We start from the raw sequence: 17,484 nt of genomic DNA on the forward strand, positions 1-17,484 counted from the left end.
AATCATTCTGTAAATGATTACAATGATTTCATTCCACTCTGTCATTATCGTTATACAGTAGTTGTGGTGTGGACCCCATTCTCATATAATGAGAACGATTAGTAACACTTCATAGTTATAGTGATGTGAACAGGACTTTACAGACGATAAAGAAAACAAGTGTTACAGCTGTTGCTAGTCTCCACTAAAATATATTAATATTTATAGATTAGCAAATGTGGATGGTGAAAGACGAATGGTCCCAAACTCACGTGTAATTCTCAAAATCTCCATTGCTGATGGCTTCAATGAGTTGCTCAGTTACTTTGATGATTTCTTGCTTCCTCACTGCAAAGATAAAGATTTAGAAGTAATTTCAGGGGATCAGAATGTGGTAAATTTGTCTATATATGTGTCACTTTTAATTGTTATTTTCCTTGAGATTGACTTATAATGTTAGTGAAGTTTAATAAAAGTACCTGCGAAATAAATAATTGCGTAACCAATAATGGTAAATAAACGTAACATCAGAATGAACAATCCTGTGCTTAATTTAATGGAAGTTTATCCAAAAATTAAAATTTGCTGTTAATTTACTCACCCTCAGGCCATCCAATATATAGGTGACTTTTTTTCTTCAGCAGAACAGTAAAGAAGATTACTGCAATTCACTTTGAGAGTCAAAAAAGCAAATACAGGCAAGACACAATTAATACCCGTGGCTCCTGAGAATATATGGAGGTCTTATGAAGTGAAACAATCGGTCTGTGCAAGAAGTTGAAGATTATTTACAACATTATTACCTGTAATCCAGAGCTTCAGGCAAATGGGGAAGTCCGATTAGTTTCCGTGAACTGGTTCTTTTGGAAAGTTTGTTAAATTAATTGGTTCACTAGTCCGTTTACGTAATCATGCAATGACGTCACATATGCACAATTATATTATTAAAGCACCCAGTAATGATATGAAACGTGGATGTTTTGCATGTCTAAAGCATATAAAGTGAATGAACTCCCCTTCATCAGCTCACCTTTTTACATAAACAATGTGAAACAACAAAAACGTTCATTCAAGGGCTCAGTTCACGCATTAGCGGCTCATCGGTCTTCGGAGTCGATCTGTTTCCTCAGTTCAGTGACTGTTGGAGGAACTGGAGCACTGAATGAGTTCATTTATCACATGATCAGATACTCTGCTATTTTGGCTCATTTCGAGTCGGAGTGACTGTTAGGAGTCTGAAAGTGAGTTTTGATTGAGTAACTTGTAGATCTGTGCTGTTTGAGCCGTGAACTGTTTCAGACGATTCAGTCCGATTTGGTGAACTGGTTCATCCAGTTCACTAAAAAGAACCGGTTCAAAAGAATGATTTGTTCGTATACCATCTGACTAGAGCTCTGGATTACAGGTAATAATGTTGAAAATAATGTTCAGTTTTTTGCATGTTCCTTCATAAGGCCTTAGCATATTGTCAGGAGCCATGGGTATTAATTTTGTGTTCCTTGATAGGCTTTTTTTTTCATTCTCAAAAACCAGTAGCTGTTGACTTGCATTTTATGAATCACCAAACACCACAGTTTCAGCTAAAAACTGTTCTACTGAAGATAAAAGTCACCTACCCTGTACATCCTGGATTTCCCGAGGGTGAGTAAATTAACAGCAAATTTTCATTTTTGGGTGAACTCTTCCTTTAATTCAAATGAACATGTCGTTGACAGGAAGCTCCTGCTATGGTGTGTCAGAAACTGGAGGAAATGTGCAGTGCTCTGAATCCCTAGAACCAGAAAAAGACCAACAGACAGACAGTCTCACCTCTAGTATCCTCATCCTCAATTGTGGTGCTGGTACTCTCTGACGATTCCTATAAATGACACATTAAGATTCAGGATTTTTATTGGCCAAGATCACATAAAACATGATCAGAGTTGACCGGCTGGGCCTTCAAGAAAGAAAGAATTGGTGAAAATCAGAGGATTTCAAGTCAGCAGCTTCGGTCCTGCAACAATAAAGGAGTCAGATCAACATCCGATTTACAAATGTGATGTAACATCAATAACAGAAAAAAGAAAGTCCAGCTCCATGGCAGCCATGTTTTGCTCATTGTTGGGTTGCGGCCTTTAAAGGTTGCCAGTTTGTGGCAGATTGTCAACAGGACGGAGCCTGTTTCACACTCACCATCAGCTGGGTGCTGGAACTGGACTTCCTTTTCTGGAAGAGAAATGAGAAGAGGTTAGACAGGAACAAACATTATGAGATGGACAGAGGGCGATGAGAGGAACAGCTGTGATTCCGAATACTGTACGTGAATAATTTGTTCTTGCATCAACAGTCTACAACAGTATTTCTCTCATGACAACTCTCGGAGGGATTGGCATGGTAATGTACAAGACAATGTTAATGTATTTGGTCTTGGCGGAATAGATCTGTTACGCTGCTGCTTCAATCCACCTTATTATTATTTTTCTTGAATGGCTTATTGTACCAACCTACCTGATCTCACGAAACTGTGTGTGTATATATATATATATATATATATATATATATATTAGTGCTATCAAACAATTAATCACATCCAAAATAAATGTTCTTGTTTACATAATATATGTGTGTGTACTGTGCATATTTATTATGTATATATACATGTGCATCTCAATAAATTAGAATGTCGTGGAAAAGTTCATTTATTTCAGTAATTCAACTCAAACTGTGGTGTTTTGAGTTGATTAGCTGATTGGCATGTCAGCATATTCTAATTTGTTGAGATAGTGAATTGGTGGGTTTTTGTTAAATGTGAGCCAAAATCATCACAATTAAAAGAACCAAAGACTTAAACTACTTCAGTCTGTGTGCATTGAATTTATTTAATACACGAGTTTCACAGTTTGAGTTGAATTACTGAAATAAATGAACTTTTCCACGACATTCTAATTTATTGAGATGCACCTGTAGATACAAACACATGCATGTATATATTTAATAAAAATATGTTGTGTTTATATGTGAAATATATTTATGTATAATATAAAATATAAGAATATAAATTTATACATGTATATACATGGAAATATTTTAAAATATATATATATACTCTATGTGTGTGTATTTATATATACATAATAAATATACACAGTACACATACATATATTATGTAAACAAAAACTTTTATTTTGGATGCAATTAATCGCAATTTATCGTTTGACAGCACTAATATATATATATATATATATATACACATTTTGCATGAACTATACCAACATTTATACCAAAATATTTTGTAGCAAATTTGATGAAAATATTACATTGGCCAGGATACAAAATCAACATCTACTATATTCTATATAATAAATGTCTTGTCAATAAAATTATTTTATTGTTGGTGTTAGTTTCTTGCTCAATAAACTATGAGTTTATCTTGCATTGATTCTAAGCAATGTACATCTATCTTGCTTTGATTCTAAGCAATGTACTTTTAATAATGTTTGATTTATTTATTGCACGTCTGACGTTTGCTCATATGATGTCAACCAGTCTCAGTGTTTGTGCTTAATATAATTATTATTTGGCAGAAAAAGTGGTCATTTTTAAATGATGGAAAAATGAATCTTCTTATTACAATATAGCCTTTGTTTGGCAACAAACTTTACACAAATTGAACAAGAAAAAGTTGTTCATTATGAGGATATCTATTAAATCATATAAAATATTTGTGTTTGAGGTTTATTAAACCATTAACAAATATATAAAATGTGATGGTGGCTCCCATATTTTTTTTCCCTGCATGTCAAGAGTCAAACACGTCAACCACATTTCATTCGGATGGGCCTTAACCGGTGTAATAGCAGCTGAAGTTTGACTGGCAAATGGCTGCCATGTTTTATAAGCTGTGCAACCATTCTCAAAGACAAAGATGCTAGGTTTTACAAAATTATCCCAATGATATACAAAACTGGTCAAATATTTCACAGACAAAAGTTATGTTTTAGTTTTATTTCTAGTAATATTTAAATATTTACTTAAAAATGATATCTTGCAGACGTAACATTTCAACATTGTAAAGTATATAATATTACAATATTAAATCAAAGACTGGCTCTATCCACAGAGGTCCAGATATCCACTGACCCTATAAAGGACATACTAAATATATAATATTTGAAATTGTTGTGTTGTTCACTGTAGTGCCACCGACTGGCTGATCGACATGAGTAGCAAGCGAAATCGCTATCAGCAGATAAGAGCTGCCACAATCGCAGTTATCCAATGAGGACAGGACTTGCTTATGATATGGCAGATATAGTACGAGTAGGATGCTATTCCAAAATGAGCCATGGTGTTTTGTTCTTGTGTTTTCAAAGAATCGGTTGTTTGAATGATTCAAAGACTCACTCACAGATGCACAAAAAGACTGAACTGGTGAACTGTTGTCTATAATAATATAATATAATATAATATAATATAATATAATATAATATAATATAATATAATATAATATAATATAATTAGGGCTGTCAAAACGCATTAATCGTGCAATAAATGTTTTCAGTTGACACGTTAAAAATATTTAACACAATTAACGCAGCATCCATTTTTTTCCTGACATCCTTTGGCTAGCATTACAGTTGTTACAGTAGTAAATGCAGTTGCTGACAAACATGATGCAGGACGACCGTGATGCAGTGTTAATTTTGACAGCAAATTTTGATTCAGTTTTAGTCATAGTCTTTTGACTAAAATGCCATTTAGTTTTAGTCATATTTTAGTCATCTGAATTGTTTTTAGTTTTAGTCTAGTTTTAGTCGACTAAATCTACAGTAAATTTAGTTGGCTAAAATCTAATGGGTTTAGTTACAGTGTAATGCATTTATTAAGCATTTCTTCATTATATAGGTTTGATATTAAGGTTTTATCATGATAGACACCGATTTTAACTGCGGTGACACACAATATGCCTTTATGTTAAAATTAAATAAAACCACTTCTCATAAAGAACAAGAACATGGTCTTCTTTTTAATGAAATACCAATAATTATATAGGCTAATTATGCATCCTTTATAGCAACTTGTTTACCATATTCTTCATTCTTTCAAGCAGACGTATTTATTTCTATAAATAAATTTAGATAAATTTTTAGGGCTACGAAAGTTTTTCAGTCAAGAGCAGTGAGTGATTTTCTGTCTTTATTTTGTTGCTTGATTAACATCAATGACTCGGACAATAGCACGTTCTCCCTGCTGTTTACGTTCACTTAGGACGTAATCAACTGTGTTTACGTGAATACTCGTCAAAACAGACAATTCGACATCATTTTGTGTGTAATTCTCCGTTCATGTGACGCGAAAGAGTACTCGCGCACTGTGAGACGAGCTTTCTGTGTGTGTATGCTTTAGTGTCTGCGCTCAGAAAACCAGACCGTATTGAGTTCTCTCTTGCGTCGTCAGATTTATCTATATGTCTGTTCTTCTCTTACTCCCACGTTTTATGAGACGTGCAGCAAGAGTATTTTAGCTTATGTCCCGCTGGTTCATATGTACGCATCTAACCTCCTAATTATGCAGCAGATTCGTTCTGAATGAATCTCTTCCCAAATCGTCCCTCCCTAACATTTTCGTCTTGTTTTTATTAGTTGACGAAAATGTCAATAAATTTGTGTCATAGTTTTTGTCATTCAAAACGAGTTTTAGTTCGTTATCGTCTCGTTGTCGTCAGTGAAACAAATGTCGTTGATGAAAATTATGAGGAAAATTATTCGTCAACGAAATTAACACTGCCGTGATGTTGCCTGTTATAGAAAGCAGCTATGCAATTCTATTATATTTTACACAAGAGTTGAAGAAGTCACTAAAGAATTGACATTCACAGCAGAAAAGAGATCACTTGCTTCTTTTCTGAATGAGTCAACTTTCTGAACTAATTGGCTGAATGAATGACTCGCTTAATTAAGATTGTGACTTACCACCACCTACTGGTAGTTTAAGTAGTTTAAAGGGATACTCCACCCCAAAGTTTAATCAGAGTATAAAAATTATAATCATCATCATTTCATATTTTTATTAATTATTATCATTTATGCAATGCTGAATCAAAATATTTCTTTCTAAAGCTACTTTTTGTAATGTCTATTCAATGATTTACTCGTCTAAAACAATAATGACTATCTTTCGGAGAGTAAATTCTCAGTGAAAATTGATGTGCAAGATTAGAAAATGTAATTGCTTGAAAGCCCTACATATAATACATAACATAATATACAACATAAAGTTTGTAGTGTGCAAATAACAGACTTAAATCCAAAGAGTATCAATTAAAATCATTATCTGTATCAATTATCTGATTTCCACCCTACCTTCACACCATCTGTCTTCTTGCTGATCCCACTTTTTCCTCCTGAATGAGAGACAAAGAAAAAGAGCGAAATTGCTATAAGAAAGGGCACAAAAGCCCAGAAAAGCATAGTGAGGGGCATAGCACTGCTCGGCTCTCCAGCTGGAGTTGGGCTCTGGAGCATCTGTTGACTTTCTAAAATAGGGGTTGGGAGTTTCCAGCATGCATAATCACATACTCCCACACTCCAGGAAGGCTTCGCTTTTAAAAGCTGCTCTGAACAAACAATCAGGAACAGTGAGCAAATATCAAATGTTAAAAAATATCTTCATTAAAAAATATGAATGCATGTAGATAAAAAAAAAAAAAAGCATACAAGAATTAGTCCAAAAATAGAAGATGCATTACTTTTCATTATTTTTATTAAAAACCTGTATCACAATTTAAATGTTCACATAATAATGGACAAAAAGAGTAACTAAAACCTAAAAGTGCACTGCTGACTCAAGCCGGTATGTTTCCGCTGGACATTATCTTAAAGCATTTAGTGGAGAATGACCACTCTGGGTAAAAATAGACAGGATGTGATGAATGATCAAGAGTGTTTGGGAGTGATAGAACGGCCTGTGCAAAAGCTACGGCTGCTACACTTGAACAGGTGGAGCAATCTATTTTAGATCAGTCATTGCTGACCTTTTACAGACCCTCACCCGCATGACACCCACACGAGGAACAGAATTTTTAAAAAAGAAAATAGGATCAGATGCCCCGAGTCCATGATCTCCTACCATTTGAAAACATTTTTACTGACATGCATGGTGCCTACATAAAAATAAAATAAAATAAGATTGTATATCTAGCAAATGCAACTTCATTTCAACAGTGTGGGCTTATGAAATGAAACGATCGGCCTTTACAGGAAACTGAACATTATTTATCAACATTATTAGCAAAAAAATCTTCTTTACTGTTTTACTGAAGAAAAAAGTCACCTATATATTAAGGTCAAGTAAATTTACATTTTTGGGCGAACTCTCCATTTAAGGTGCAGCTACATTTACCTTTGTAATGGCGAAATTACGTGGGCAAAATCTCAATCAGAAGGCTCAAGTTTTTTGTATTTTGGACATGCTTTGAACATTCAAATTCGCTGCATTTACCAACGGACAATGGAAGGAATTTCATCAAAGCTTCACTAATGTGACCTAAAAATGTACCTAAAGAACAACTGCATCATCTTCATCTTGCAAATGCAAACTGTCCATGGTTTGGGCCATATATCATCTTTGCGTTATGAATGCTGAGAGAATTATACATGCTGGAATTTTAAAGCCTTGGCCAGTGGCAAAGGTCTCCCATGTTGTGTCTTTAAATCCTGACACAACCAAGTGAAGTACAAACCTGTCAAAGATTTACATCAAGAACGATAACTATAATAAAGATAAAAAATAATCACAAGCATCCACAGCAACGCTAGATTCTGTTCTGTTCATTATAAGCATGGGGTAGCTCTGAACGTTCAATGGACCCACATTGTGGAACTGCTGTGACCACTCATATTGAAATAAACTAACATTAAAGTAGACTGATCTCTCTCTAGCCGAATCAGAGTTTACACAGTAAGGTGCTTATATAATAAAACTTGTGATCATTCACTTCAGTTTTCGCCCACTATTGTTCTTCGCTGATGAATTCTTGCCATGCTTTTTGTCTGCAGTCATAATCCTAAAGACTGTTGTTCTTAAAACACCAAACAACTGGGCTGTTAAGGTTACAGACGCTCCTGCTAAACAGGCTTCTGTGATTTGTTATTCTGACTTGTACTAAACACTGCTGAATTCACAACATAACATGTCCTCAATTATAGCCTACAAATGATATTAATCCCTACAATAATGTGCATTTACATTATTTTGCCCAACCCTTCTTAAGCTAAATTGGGTAGGATGACATGGCTTGGATAGACGTGCCAATACTTTGAATTTGTTTTATCAAATTTCCAAATGCTTGCAAATGCCAGACTCATAAGCATCAACCATCTTTCAGTAGAAGGTGTCAAACACAACTTCACAGAATCATCAAGACTCTGTACAAACCTTCAGTGCACCGTGAATCCAAACAATTCCAGTGTAAAATAATCTGTGGTTCCTGATCAAGACATACTGTACTCAAGAAGATTAGATTAGATTAGATAGATCATTAGAGTTACCTGAGAAGTTTCTGGTGACCAGCATAGTAGTGAGAATAGCACCCTTTAAAAAAAAACAACAACAAAAAAACAGAGGATCTTTTAGCAAATATTTCTTAGTAATAACGGTGTATTGCTATGCAAAATTCAGAATTGATGAACTGGCTCCCTTTTAGTTCATTCGTTGGAATTTGAATTGAATCTACACCACAGGAAATTTAAATGGAATGACAGGAAGAGGAATTAAAAATATTTAATTCATTCAGGAAAATTACGTGTTCTTCCACCTTGGTACATAAATGTTTTATTTCACGAATAAATACGGTGAATGTTATGATGTACAAATTTTCTATCTGTCCTTAAGGTCTTTAAACTTTATTTTACCTTTTTATTTATCTTTTTCAAACAAACATTTGTCAAACTAACATTCAAAGTTTGTCTTTTCTAATTAGAAATGAATGAATAAATAAATATCTATTTTTACTCCAAACATTCAAATTCGAATTGCAGTTCTGCATCTCGTTTGCTACTTCTGTTCAAATTCTGGAACGGAATTAGAATTCAAAAGGCATTCTTGATTCAGTTCAGTATGGTGTACAACTGTGATTGTTAAGGACTCCAAATAGCCTGATTTTCACCCATAATTTATTAAAGTGAAGTGTGACACTCGAGGCATGATTATTATTATTATTCATGGAACAACTCTTGTGGGTTGTCAACCTTTAAGTTACCAGCCCAGAACTTTAAATGCAACTCACAGAAGAGCTTCTCACAACCGTATACAAACTTACCTTGAGCTTTCTTCTAGCGTTGAACTTCTTCAAGCATTCGACAGTCTCCTGTCTGTGCATGCAAGACGCAACAGTGGAGCGATGCTAAAAGAGGTGAAACGAGAGGTTATTTGGAGAACATTAGTTCTGCAGACATTTCCAGAACATGTAATCTCTATATAATAAAAGAACTTTGAGAAATTTGATAAATATTTACTCAAGTATAGTGAAACATGAGCAGAGCAAATTAATGTGTACAGTAAAGACCTGTTAACACACAATGAATGCTACAGTAACTATAAAGATAATTATAACAACAACTAGGGTTCATTCATTTGCTGACTAAATGAACTGAATTCAAATGTACATATAAGTGATCCAAAGCAATAATATATTAACTAGGCCCTAAGATAAAACACGTATGGAAGGACAGAAATGGCGTTTCAGTTGTGAACTCACTGAGATCCATGGGTGCTTGAGTGCCTCCGCAGCAGTGATGCGTTTAGATGGGTTGATGGTCAGCATCTTATTAATAAGATCTTTCGCCTCAGGGGTGACTGTGTCCCACTCAGGTGAAGGAAACTGTGGGTGTAACAAAGTGATCCAAGTGTGAATCAGACATCCATTAGCACTTCTGGCATTGTCATCAATATTATATGAAGGATGCATAAACTGACATCATAGGCGCCAGCTTTAATTTGTTGATAGAGTCTATGCTGGTCTTCATCCCAAAAGGGTGGGTATCCAACCAGCAGGATGTAGAGAATCACACCTAAAGGAAATGAAGTTAGGAGAAATTATTTCCCAATACTCTTAACGAATTAACAACTTTGATCTGTGCAATACTCGTGCCATTGTGCAAGCTAAGGGAAGACCAAGGAGTGCTATAACTTTTATTATTAGTATGCATTTACTTATTTATTTATTTGACTATGTGTCTCAATTGTGCAGTTGTGGTTTTTCTGTATTTTGAAAATGCATTCGCGGGAAGGATTACAGAGCTATATAGGTTGTGATTTTGGACTACTTTTACAATGTACCACGGCTGCTCAAACATTTATCTGTAAACATATATAAAAAATAGATAATTTTACTCAAATGTATTGATCCTTGAAATACAGAACATAGAATAAAACAAATAAAAACATTTATTTCACAGCTGTAGAGGAAAAAACTGGGTATGTTTTTATTCCTTTTGGGTGAGTTTTGAGTCAGCTTTGGGCTGGAAATGTTTCTGGGAGCTGGCAACCCTGCATTTAACATGTGCATTAATAGAGTGCTGGTTCTTCCATTCTGCTCTTCTAAATACTGACTGCAGAGATTTGCTCCCATTTAGACACAAGAGCATCAAGGCACTGATGTTGGGTTGATGTGGCTTGGCTTGATGATGGCAAAATGTGTTCCACACCAGACTCAGTAAACCATTTCTTAATGGATCTCACTTTGTGCACAAGGCTTTTGTCATCCCAGACCAGAAAAGGACCTCCTCAAACTGTCGTCACAAATTGGGAAAACCCTTTTCTCTAAAATGTCACAGTGCATACTGTTCCTACACAAAATGAAAGAGTGGATCTGCATGACGAGTGGATTAGTGATCACATTTGTAATGTAATTCTACCTTAAAACACATACGACATTAACACATATCAATGTTTGATGCAAAAATATGAAAAAACTAACCACATGCCCACAGGTCTACAGCTTTTCCATAGGGGTCCTTCCGTAAGACTTCTGGGGACAGGTAACCAGGAGTGCCAGCAAACCCTGATGTGATGAAAAAAAATCATAACTTTTATTTGAGTCTATATTTATGACATTGAAAATGAGCTAAATGTGAAAAAAGACAAATAAAATGTGATAATTACATCTGTACTTAAATAACAGAATTCACAGATACACTAGTATAAGAACAACTTCAGTCACTCTTAAGGACCCCATGAAATCAATACCTGGTCTGGAGATGGTTTTGATCAGGGTTAGAGATCACAGACTGAAATGATCTGATCAATCAGCTTTGAGCAAATTTATCTTTCTTGAGCCAGAGACACAGGGGGAGTGACTTTATGGTGTTAAAGCTGTTCAGTTAACAACATTTAGAAAAATTGCCTGGCTTTTGCTGATGATTTAATGAGTTTACATATAAAAATCATATAAAATCATCACAAAACAACATTATTTAAAATACTGAGCACTGCAGCATAACACTAGCTACATATAATACATATTATCACTACTGTACAAGATTTTACTTTCATAATCTAGCAAGTAAATTAATGGCAGTTAATGTCATTAATCAAATAAATCTCACACACTTTACATTCAAAATTAGATTGTTTAAACAGTGTAAGGTTTTGAATTTGTTGTACTAGACACAGCAATATCATGAGTGTGATATACACTCACTGGGCACTTTATTAGGTTCACCTATTCAACAGCTTGTTAATGCAAATATCTCATCAGCCAATCACATGGCAGCAACACAATGCATTTAGGTGTGTAGACATGGAAAAACAATCTGCTGAAGTTCAAACCGAACATCAGAATGAGGAAGAAAGTTCATTTAAGTGACTTTGAACGTGGCATGATTTTTGGTGCCAGACGGGCTGGTCTGAGTATTTCAGAAACTGCTGATCTACTGGGAGTTTGACATGTAAACCATCTCTAGGATCTACAGAGAATGGTCTGAAAAAGAGAAAATATCCAGTAAGCGGCAGTACTGTGGGCGAAAATGCCTTGTTGATGCCAGAGGTCAGAGGAGAATGGCCAGACTGGTTTGAGCTGATAGAAAGACAACAGTAACTCAAAAAAAAAAGGTATAAAGAAGAGCATCTCTGAACACACAACACGTCAAACCTCGAAGCAGATGGGCTTCAACAGCAGAAGAACACACCAGGTGCCACTCCTGTCAGCTAAGAACAGAAAACTCAAGCTACAATTCACATGGGCTCACCAAAACTGCAGAATAGAAGATTGGAAAAAGGTTGCCAGGTCTAATGAGTCTTGATTTCTGCAGTGACATTCAGATGGGTCAGAATTGAAACAACATGAAAGCATGGATCCATCTTGTCTTGCTTCAACAGTTCAGGCTGCTGGTTCTGGTGTAACGGTGTGAATTATATTTTCTTGGCACAATTTTGGCCCCTTCATACCGAATGTGCATTGTTTAAATGCCATAGCCTACCTGAGTATTGCTGCTGACCATGTCCATTGCTTTATGACTACAGCATAACCATCTTGTAATAGTTACTTCCAGCAGGATAACGTGCCATGTCACAAAGCTCAAACTTGACAGTGAGCTCAGTAAATTCAAATGGCCTCCAGAGTCACCAGATCTCAATCCAATAGAGCACCTCTGGGATGTGGTTGAACTGGAGATTCACATCATGGATGAGCAACCGACAAATCTGCAGCAACTGCGTGATGTCAGTATGTCAATATGGATCAAAATCTCTGAGGAATATTTCCAGAACCATGTTGAATCTACTGTATGCTAGTTCTGAAGGCAAAAGAGTGTCCAACCCAGTAATAACAAAGTGTACCTAATAAAGTGGCCAGCAGTGAGGGTATCATCAGACAACATCACAGACTGTCATTTTATTTAAATAATTGAGAATTGCATACATATTGCATATACGCACTCTTCCAGCCAGGTAACATACACAAGCAACTATCACACAGGCCACTCAGCCTATCAACAAGGAAACCTCCTCTTGATAAAAAAGCACCCTGTCCCTGAATTATGTAATGTAATGCCTCACTTTCAGGCAAATGTTTCTGAGCCACATAAAATTAGGGGTCTTGCTGTGCACAGAGGTGTGTAGAGTGACCAACTACTGGACTCAAATGAAAGTACAAGTACTTATTAGAAAGAATTACTCAAGTAGAAGAAAAAGTAATGATGATAGTAATTACTTGAGTAACAGTAAAAAGTATCAAATGAAGACTACTTAGGTAGTTCTGTAGATCTGATTCAGAACATGCAATGTAATGAAGGTGAAGTCAATTAAGCATATATTACATGAGGGATGTTTTGTCTCCATTATGTGTGAGGCGTGTTGAAATCCACTGAAATCTGAACAACATGGCGGTAAGGCCCAATGATATGCACATCAAAACATACATCCAGAGGGGCAGAGCTTAAGTTCACATACCACCAGCTAATGACGCAGCACTAAAGTGACTCACATGAAAGAGAACATACATTCATATGGTTGTGTGTGTGTGTGTGTGTGTGTGTGTGTGTGTGTGTGTGTGTGTGTGTGTGTGTGTGTGTGTGAAATTGTGTGAAATGCATAAAGATTAAAATCAGAACCAAAAACAGGTGCAGCTATTAAAAATAATTTAAAAGTGAAAAGAATGGCACTGCATTTCATATACTTAATACTGTAACATTTAGGAAACAATTCTCACTATTAACTATTTGCTTATTAGCATGCATATTACTAGCATATTGGCTGATTATTAGTACTTATAAAGCACATATTAATGCCTTATTCTGCATGAGCATATTTTAGATCCATTAATCCTACCCCATACCTAACTTAACAACTATTAATAAGCAGCAAATTAGGAGTCTATTGAGGCAAAAATCATAGTTAATACCTAGTTAATAGTGAGAACTGGTCCCCAAACTTAAGTGTGACCGTTAATATTATACCGTATAAATACATCTTTGGAGTGTTAATCTATGTTTTGTGCAATTCTATATTAATGCTGTTTGGTGGTATAATAAATGGGTCGTTACCAAACCAAGCCTGTTGTTCCCCTTCAACCTCAATGGCAAGGCCGAAGTCTGCTAACTTCACAGCCGCACCTTTGGATTTGGAAGCCAGAAGCAGGTTCTCTGGCTAGAAACATGGAAACGAATGGGACAAAAAGGGGGAAAGATTCATGGATAAAGTGCTAATGAACATGTAGTTGTTTTTTCCTCCAACATATAAGAACATACAAATATTGGAGTGGTATTTCACTAAAGTTATTTGTTCAAAAGCCAATTGGAATGTACATTTTTAAATTATTTGTACACCTCACATAAATAGATACACCCATTACTTGTGTGGAAAATGTTAGCACTTTCACATCAAATGCTTAAAATTAGAATCAGTGCACAAGTTTGTATAATCAAGTGCAAACTAGTAGAACATCTTTAAAACATTATACAAACCAGGTCTAAACTTGTGCAAACTGGACTGTTTCAATTAGAAGTATGGTAGTGCCATGTCTTTATATTCTCTTGGGGTTAATTCTGTAAATTGTGTTGCCTCAATGTTATTAGACATTATTAGATGCAGCTTTTTCGATACTATTAATTATGTTATCTTAATTGTACATTTCAGGCAGTGCATTTGCATTCAGAGCTTGGTCCTAAGTGTTTCCCCTATTATTTAGAGCATAGCACTTGTGTTCAACTGATGTTCCTGTGGCTCAGTGGTAGAGCATTGCATTAGCAGTGCAAAAGGTCATGGGTTTGATTCCCAGGGAACACCCATACTGGTGAAAAATGTATAGCCTGAATGCACTGTAAGTTGCTTTGGATAAAAGCGTCTGCTAAATGCATAAATTATTAATAATTAAATTATTATTAATTATAATGAATTACTTAGAATGAAGAATTGCTTATCATCACCTGTCCACATTAGATGTGGGGTGCCCCAAGGCTCGGTCTTAGGACCGACCTGTTGTATTGTCTTTATATATTCTCTCATTTGAGACAGTTAAAAAAATTGAAGCATGGTGATCTTTTTTTTTTTTTTTTTTAATCCCTTCATGACCGTTTGGCTGATGCTAAATGTTGGTTAGCGAATAACTTTCTTCCAGCTAAATCACTACCAGTGTGAATGTAGTTACCTGTTAATAAGGACACCAAAATGATAATGTGCTGCTCACACAGTATATGTGAAATAGGCTAAAACATTTAAGGCAGAGAAGGTTTTAAAGAAGTAATCTATTAGTTAAACAAAATAACCTAGAGCCTAGTGCACTCCTCACTAGGGCAAGTTGTGTGCATTTGAAATATTGGATGTTTCAGCATTGCATAATATATTTTTATGATAAGTTTGTGGTGTAATTATAACTGAAAGTTTGAGATTGTTTTGAAGCAAGTGTTCTGTCTGGGGGGCCACAAAGAGATGAGAGTGCTAATGACAGAGGTTTAACATGAATTATAATGAAATACCTTTAAGTCTCTGTGCACAACGCCCATCTGATGGCAATGAAGTACTGCCTCCAAAATCTGCTGGATGCAATGGCTTCAGAGAGAGAGAGAGAGAGAGAGGAAAAAGGGTTTTACTCAAATTACTCAAATACAGTACATTGGAATATGATAGGATTTCAACACATGACTATGTGATGTATATACAGTATATATGTCAGTTGTACACAGTCAATTTTATTTATTTTGCTTGTTGTAGAATAATATACTGTTATATATTGCTATATTCTGCATCACTAAATTAATGTTATGTAGTTTTGAAAATGACCGTTTTGGCCAAATTTGTGAGTTATCTGGCTCTTGTCAAGGCAAAGAGACTTAACTTTTGACTACTTAAGTTAGTGTGCTTTTATGTGTTTGCATATTGTCCATTATTTGTGTTATGCTTTTATACATACAGTCCATTTGTGTTGTGCTGATTGCCCACCCACCTGGCATCTGCTTCGCTGTAATATTCCCTGGCAACAATGTCTTCAAACAGCTCACCACCCGTTACTCTGAACCACATGAATGAGCAAGAATGAGCAAGTAATGCCACTAGTTAAAGTATTATTTGACTTAAGACAGTTGTTTTATGGTTGTTTCTTCAAATGTAGGAACTTCTGGCTCTGTGAACTTTTCACTTTTTCCCTTTTGAATAGTTGGCTTAATTGGTCTCCTAACAATTTCTAGCAGTGTATACCAGGGCTGTTTTCTCTGAGGAGGCAGGGGATGTGCCTCCCCAAAACTTTGGAAGAGAAACAACTGCACAGTACAGAAATAAATAAATCATATACTGTAGCAATTATGGGGCCAAGCACACCAGTGGATAAAATAAGATTGCATATGTGACCCTGGAGCACAAAAGCAGTCTTAAGTCGCTGGGGTATATTTGAAGCAATAGCCAAAAATACATTGTATAGGTCAAAATGATTGATTTTTCTTTTATGCCAAAAATCATTAGGATATTAAGTAAAGATCATGTTCCATGAAGATATTTTGTACATTTCCTACTGTAAATATATTAAGTTGGTTAGCGAATAACTTTCTTCCAGCTAAATTTCTTTCGTTCTTTTTGGTCAGAATGGATGTGGCAACACTGATGTTTCTGTTTTGAGTCTCTGCAGTGGTAATAAGCATTCCAATGTTAAAAATTTGGGTGTCATTTTTTATTTGGGTCTCTAAAATTTTTTCCATTTCCAAATGTCCCAAAACTGAAATTTGTCCTTGCTTTTAACGATTTTGAGAAAATTACCCGTACTTTCATGTCATTCTATCAGAACTACTGAAATGCTCTGTACTTGATCAGCTTGGGCAAAATGTTTCTTTGAGGCTGTTAACAAATACCACAAAACCACCTGTGCTGACCTTTTTTACACTAACTACAGATAACCTTTTGTGTTTTTGAAAGCACTTTATAAATAAAGGTTCATTTGACTAGAGAACATACAGGTGATTTACATACTGTATGAGCAACCCAGAATCCTTTTTTTTTACAAGATTCTGCAATGTCAATTCAAACTGTTCAGAGACTGATTTGATCCAAGGTTATAATAAATAGTATTAGTACTACAATCATATTGTACTGCATTGTATATACATATAAGTAATATTTTTTAACCACTTTTCATTAAAAAAATTATTGTGCGTGTGGCTGCTTCATTCTACATTCAGAGTTGACTATATATATAATCATGTTCCATGAAGATATTTTGTACATTTCCTACTGTAAATATATTAATACTTAATTTTTTATTAGTAATATGCATTGCTAAGAATTCATTTGGACAACTTTAAAGGCGATTTTCTCAATATTTAGATTATTTTTAGATAATATTTGCACCCTCAGATTCCAGATTTTCAAATAGTTGTTTCTCAGCCAAATATTGTCCGATCCTAACAAACCATACATCAATGGAAAACTTATTTTTTCAGCTTTCAGATGATGCATAAATCTCAATTTCGAAAATTTGACCCTTATGACTGGTTTTGTGGTCCAGGGTCACACACACACACACACACACACATACACATATAC

The 17,484-nt window shown here is 35.2% G+C and overlaps 1 protein-coding gene across 1 annotated transcript in view; it reads right to left on the reverse strand.

The window, feature by feature from the left end:
• The window catches only part of LOC107661772 (calcium/calmodulin-dependent protein kinase type II subunit alpha-like), a 42,759-nt gene that overhangs the window by 7,985 nt on the left and 17,290 nt on the right, over window positions 1-17,484 (reverse strand). The window contains exons 5-16 of the mRNA XM_016451540.1: window positions 15,899-15,964; window positions 15,432-15,504; window positions 14,001-14,103; window positions 10,937-11,020; window positions 9,934-10,028; window positions 9,716-9,838; window positions 9,278-9,361; window positions 8,508-8,550; window positions 6,321-6,361; window positions 2,152-2,184; window positions 1,789-1,837; window positions 252-327 (exon numbers count right to left, since the gene is read on the reverse strand). Coding sequence (XP_016307026.1) covers window positions 252-327; window positions 1,789-1,837; window positions 2,152-2,184; window positions 6,321-6,361; window positions 8,508-8,550; window positions 9,278-9,361; window positions 9,716-9,838; window positions 9,934-10,028; window positions 10,937-11,020; window positions 14,001-14,103; window positions 15,432-15,504; window positions 15,899-15,964 — 870 coding nt within the window. The remainder of the gene's footprint in view (window positions 1-251; window positions 328-1,788; window positions 1,838-2,151; window positions 2,185-6,320; window positions 6,362-8,507; window positions 8,551-9,277; window positions 9,362-9,715; window positions 9,839-9,933; window positions 10,029-10,936; window positions 11,021-14,000; window positions 14,104-15,431; window positions 15,505-15,898; window positions 15,965-17,484) is intronic.

Source organism: Sinocyclocheilus anshuiensis, unplaced genomic scaffold (assembly GCF_001515605.1).
Source record: "Sinocyclocheilus anshuiensis isolate Anshui unplaced genomic scaffold, SAMN03320099.WGS_v1.1 scaffold207, whole genome shotgun sequence".
Lineage (NCBI taxonomy): Eukaryota > Metazoa > Chordata > Actinopteri > Cypriniformes > Cyprinidae > Sinocyclocheilus > Sinocyclocheilus anshuiensis.